Below are 4,372 nucleotides of genomic sequence, written 5' to 3'. Positions count from 1 at the left end.
TAGTACTGAAGGACCCAGGGTTATTGTTGGGGGTACTGAAGGACCAGGGTTTATTGTTGGTGGTACTGAAGGACCAGGGTATTGTTGGGGGGTATAGAAGGACCAGGGTTATTGTTGGGGTACTGAAGACCAGGTTATTGTTGGGTACTGAAGACCAGGGTTATTGTTGGGTACTGAAGGACCAGGAGTTTGTTGGGGTACTGAAGGACCAGGGTTATTGTTGGGGGTACTGAAGGACCAGGGTTATTGTTGGGGTACTGAAGACCAGGGTTATTGTTGGGGTTACTGAAGGACCAGGGTTATTGGGGGTACTGAAGGACCAGGGTATTGTTGGGGTACTGAAGACCAGGTTATTGTTGGGGTACTGAAGGACCAGGGCTTATTGTGGGAGTACTGAAGAACCAGGGTTATTGTTGGGGTACTGAAGGACCAGGGTTATTGTTGGTGGTACTGAAGGGACCAGGGTTATTGTTGGGGACTGAAGACCAGGGTATATGTTGGGTACTGAAGGACCAGGGTTATTGTTGGGAGTACTGAAGGACCAGGGTTATTGTTGGGGTACTGAAGGACCAGGGTTATTGTTGGGGGTACTGAAGGACCAGGGTTATTGTTGGGGTACGAAGGACAGGGTTATTGGTTCGGGGGGTACTGAAGACCAGGGTTATTGTTGGGGTACTGAAGGACCAGGGTTATTGTTGGGGGTACTGAAGGACCAGGGTTATTGTTGGGGTACTGAAGGACCAGGGTTGGGAACCACCTTTTTTTCAAACTGTATAATGTCCCAATTGTGAAACTCCAGCTAAATCAAGTATTACAAATTGAGTTATTAGCTTTCAGCTGAAGTAACCAAACCTCTCCTATCTACTCTCTACCCTCCTTCTCTCCTCTCCTTCTCTCCTCTCCTTCTCTCCTCTATTCTCCTCCTGTCTCATCTCCTCCTTCTCTCCTCTCTCCTCTCCTTCTCTCCTCTTTCCTCCTCTCCTTCAGTTATTCCCTGATGTTCTCCTGCTGGTTCTTGAGTCCTAAGGACCGTCCTCTGTTTGAGACTCTACGCGGGGAGCTGCAGAAGGCGCTCGAGGACCTGCCGGACTCCCAGGACCCAGATGAGATCCTCTACGTCAACATGGAGGAGTCGATGGAGCTGGGAGCCGTGGGAGGACGCGACCCGGCCGGGGGCCTGAAGGGCTTGGACTCTGTGGCCACAGTGGAGGTGCACCACACTCACCCTAGCCGCTATGTCCTCTGTCCCCAACACGACACCAACCGCCTGCACTCTGACTCCCTGGAGAGTCTCAACCTGGTGTCCTCCTCCTCCGCCACGCTGCCCCTGGGGACGACCCTACAACCCTCCGGCTGCTCCACCCCGACAAGCACGGCAGAGGTACAGGAGGACAGGGGAGGGCCCAGGAGGGTACCCTGGTAGTGATGAAGGGCTCTACGCTCACCACTGTCACAGAGTCAATACAGACTGGTCAATACCATCAGAACTATACAATCCTTCCTGTTGGTAGTCACTGTCACAGTCTTGACAGACAGACTGGACAATACCATTTAATCCCAATCAAATCATTTAGCAAGCCTTTTTTTGCACAAACATACTCCTACACACACCCATACACACTCCTTTAGGCATTCCACGTTGTGATTGAAATAGTGGGATTGTCAAAATGTATATAGCTACGTCCTCACATCTCCTCCTTCTTAAGCATACTTCGTATCATAATGAGTCTACAGGCTATTGGCCCTGAAACCCCTCAGACAGACCAGACAGTAAAGACTAGTTCCCCTCAGACAGACCAGACAGTAAAGACTAGTTCCCCTCAGACAGACCAGACAGTAAAGACTAGTTCCCCTCCTTTCATTATAATGGCTTCCTTACCACCGTGCAGGGCCATTCATTATAATTGGCTCCTTAACCACCTGCCAGGGCCATTCATTATAATGGTTCTTATACCTACCTGACACATTCATTATAATGGTCTCCTCATACCACCTTGCAGGGCTCATTCATTATAATGGTCTCTATACCACTGCAGGGCCAATTCATTGTAAATTCTCCTTACCACTGCAGGGCCATTCATTATAATGGTCTCCTTACACCTGCAGGGCCATTCATTATAATGGTCTCACTTACCACCTGCAGGCCATTCATTATATGGTCTCACCACGACTGAGCCATTCTTATAATGGTCTCCTTACCACCTGCAGCCATTATTTAATTGGTCTCCTTACCACTGCAGCTCATCATTATAATGGTTCTCCTACCACCTGCAGGGCCATTCTTATAATGGTCTCCTTACCACCTGCAGGGCCATTCATTATAATGGTCTCCTTACCACCTGCAGGGCCATTCATTGTAATGTCTCCTTACCACCTGTCAGGGCCATTCATTATAATGTCTCCTTACACCTGCAGGCTCATTCATTATAATGGTCTCCTTACCACCTGCAGGGCCATTCACATTGTATGAGTCCCATACATTCTATGATTAGTCCTCTGCTCCAATACTTGCTGGACGGTTTCTTCAGTTAGCTGGACATAATCAGTATTATAGCTCTGAGTTGCCACTGTATACTGTAACACACTTTACGGCAGGCAGGGTCTTAGCTGGTAACTGTGTAGATCACTATATGGCAGGGTCGTAGCTGGTACTGTGTAGATCACTCATATGGCAGGGTCTTAGCTGGTACTGTGTAGATCACTATATGGCAGGGTCTTAGCTGGTACTGTGTAGATCACTATATGGCAAGGGTCGTAGCTGGTATGTTGTAGATTGCTATATGGAGCGGTCTTGCTGGTACTGTGTAGATCATCTATATGAGGGTCGTTGCTGGTACTGTGTAGATCATATATGGCAGGGTCTTAGCTGGTACTGTGGTTGATATCTTATCTGGTCAGGGTCGTAGTGGTACTGTTGTAGATCGACTTTGGCAGGGGTCGTAGCTGTAGTGTAGATCACTATTGCAGGTTCTAGTGGTACTGTTTAGCTTGGCGTTAGATGTGTGATCACTATATGGGCTAGGTTCTTAGCTGGTACTGTGTAGATCACTATATGGCAGGTTTGCTGTGGTACTGTGTTGATACTTTGTCCGAGGTCTTAGCTGTTACTGTGTAGTCACTATAGGTCGATGTCTTAGCTTGTACTGTGGTAGATCCTATATGGCAGGGGTCTTAGCTGGTACTGTGTAGATCATATGCATCTGGGCTGTGCACATGGAGTTCGTAGACTGGTACTGTGTAGATCCACTATATGTTGCAGGGTCTTAAGCTGTACTGTGGTAAGTCACTATATGGCAGGAGTCTTTGAGCTGAGTACTGTTGGTAGTATCACTATGATGGCAGGCGTCTTAGCTGGTTACTGTGTAGGATCCTATTATGGCAAGGGTTAGCTGGGTAGCTGGTAGATTTCATTAGTATGGCAGCGTCGTAGCTGGTACTGTGGTAGATCACTATTGGCAGGGTCTTAGCTGGTACTGTGTAGATTCACTATATGGCAGGGTTTTAGCTGGTACTTGTGTAGATCACTAATGCGAGGGTTCTGAGCTGGTACTGTGTAGATCACTATTGGCAGGTGTTTAGCTGGTGAGCGTGTGTGTAGATCAACTATATGGCAGGTACTTTATGCTTGGTACTGATGATTGTCCTGCATGCGAGTTGTGTGGGACAAGGCTTGCTAATGTGTTGCTAATGGGTTGGTCAGGAACCTAGTCTTTAGCGTCTTCAGGGAACTGCTCTAGTCTGGTCTGTCGAACTAGCTTTGCTGGTCTGGTCTGAGGGAATCTAGTCTTTACTGCTGGTCTGTCTGAGGGGACTAGTCTTTACTGTCGGTCTGTCTGAGGGGAATAGTCTTACTGTCTGAGCTGTCTAGGGAACTAGTCTTACTGTCTGGTCTGTCTGAGGGGAACTAGTCTTTACTGTTCTGAGGGGAATAGTCTTTACTGTCTGAGGGGAGCTAGTCTTTACTGTCTGGTCTGTCTGAGGGGAACTAGTCTTTACTGTCTGGTCTGTCTGAGGGGAACTAGTCTTTACTTGTCTGGTCTGTCTGAGGGGAGCATAGTCTTTACTGTCTGAGGGGAACTAGTCTTTACTGTCTGTCTGTCGGAGGGGAAGCTAGGTCTTACTGTCTGGTCTGTCTGAGGGGAACTAGTCTTTACTGTCTGGTCTGGTCTGGAGGGGTGAACTAGTCTTTACTGTCTGGTCTGTCTGAGGGGAACTAGTCTTTACTGTCTGGGGGTAATAGTCTTTTATGTCTGGTCTGTCTGAGGGGAACTAGTCTTTACTGTCTGGGGGGAATAGGTCTTTACTGTTTGGTCTGTTCTGAGGGGAACTGGTCTTTACTGTCTTGGTTCTGGTCCCTGAGGGTAACTTTAAG

General features: G+C 48.1%; 1 protein-coding gene and 1 long non-coding RNA gene across 2 annotated transcripts in view; one reads left to right on the top strand and one right to left on the bottom strand.

Annotated features, from left to right (window-relative positions):
• LOC112072128 (tyrosine-protein kinase receptor UFO) overlaps positions 1 to 1,827 on the top strand; it is a 7,886-nt gene extending 6,059 nt beyond the window's left edge. The window contains exon 2 of the mRNA XM_024139550.2: positions 988 to 1,827. Within this exon, the coding sequence (XP_023995318.1) occupies positions 988 to 1,423 (436 nt within the window). The 3' untranslated portion in view covers positions 1,424 to 1,827. The remainder of the gene's footprint in view (positions 1 to 987) is intronic.
• Positions 1,828 to 4,139: 2,312 nt separating this feature from the next.
• Positions 4,140 to 4,372, bottom strand: part of LOC139024736 (uncharacterized) — a 5,406-nt gene continuing 5,173 nt past the window's right edge. The window contains exon 2 of the long non-coding RNA XR_011476092.1: positions 4,140 to 4,317. This is a non-coding gene — a long non-coding RNA (uncharacterized lncRNA). The remainder of the gene's footprint in view (positions 4,318 to 4,372) is intronic.

The sequence above is a fragment of the Salvelinus sp. IW2-2015 genome, unplaced genomic scaffold, assembly GCF_002910315.2.
Source record: "Salvelinus sp. IW2-2015 unplaced genomic scaffold, ASM291031v2 Un_scaffold1828, whole genome shotgun sequence".
NCBI lineage: Eukaryota > Metazoa > Chordata > Actinopteri > Salmoniformes > Salmonidae > Salvelinus > Salvelinus sp. IW2-2015.
This window is presented reverse-complemented; position numbering and strand designations above follow the sequence as displayed.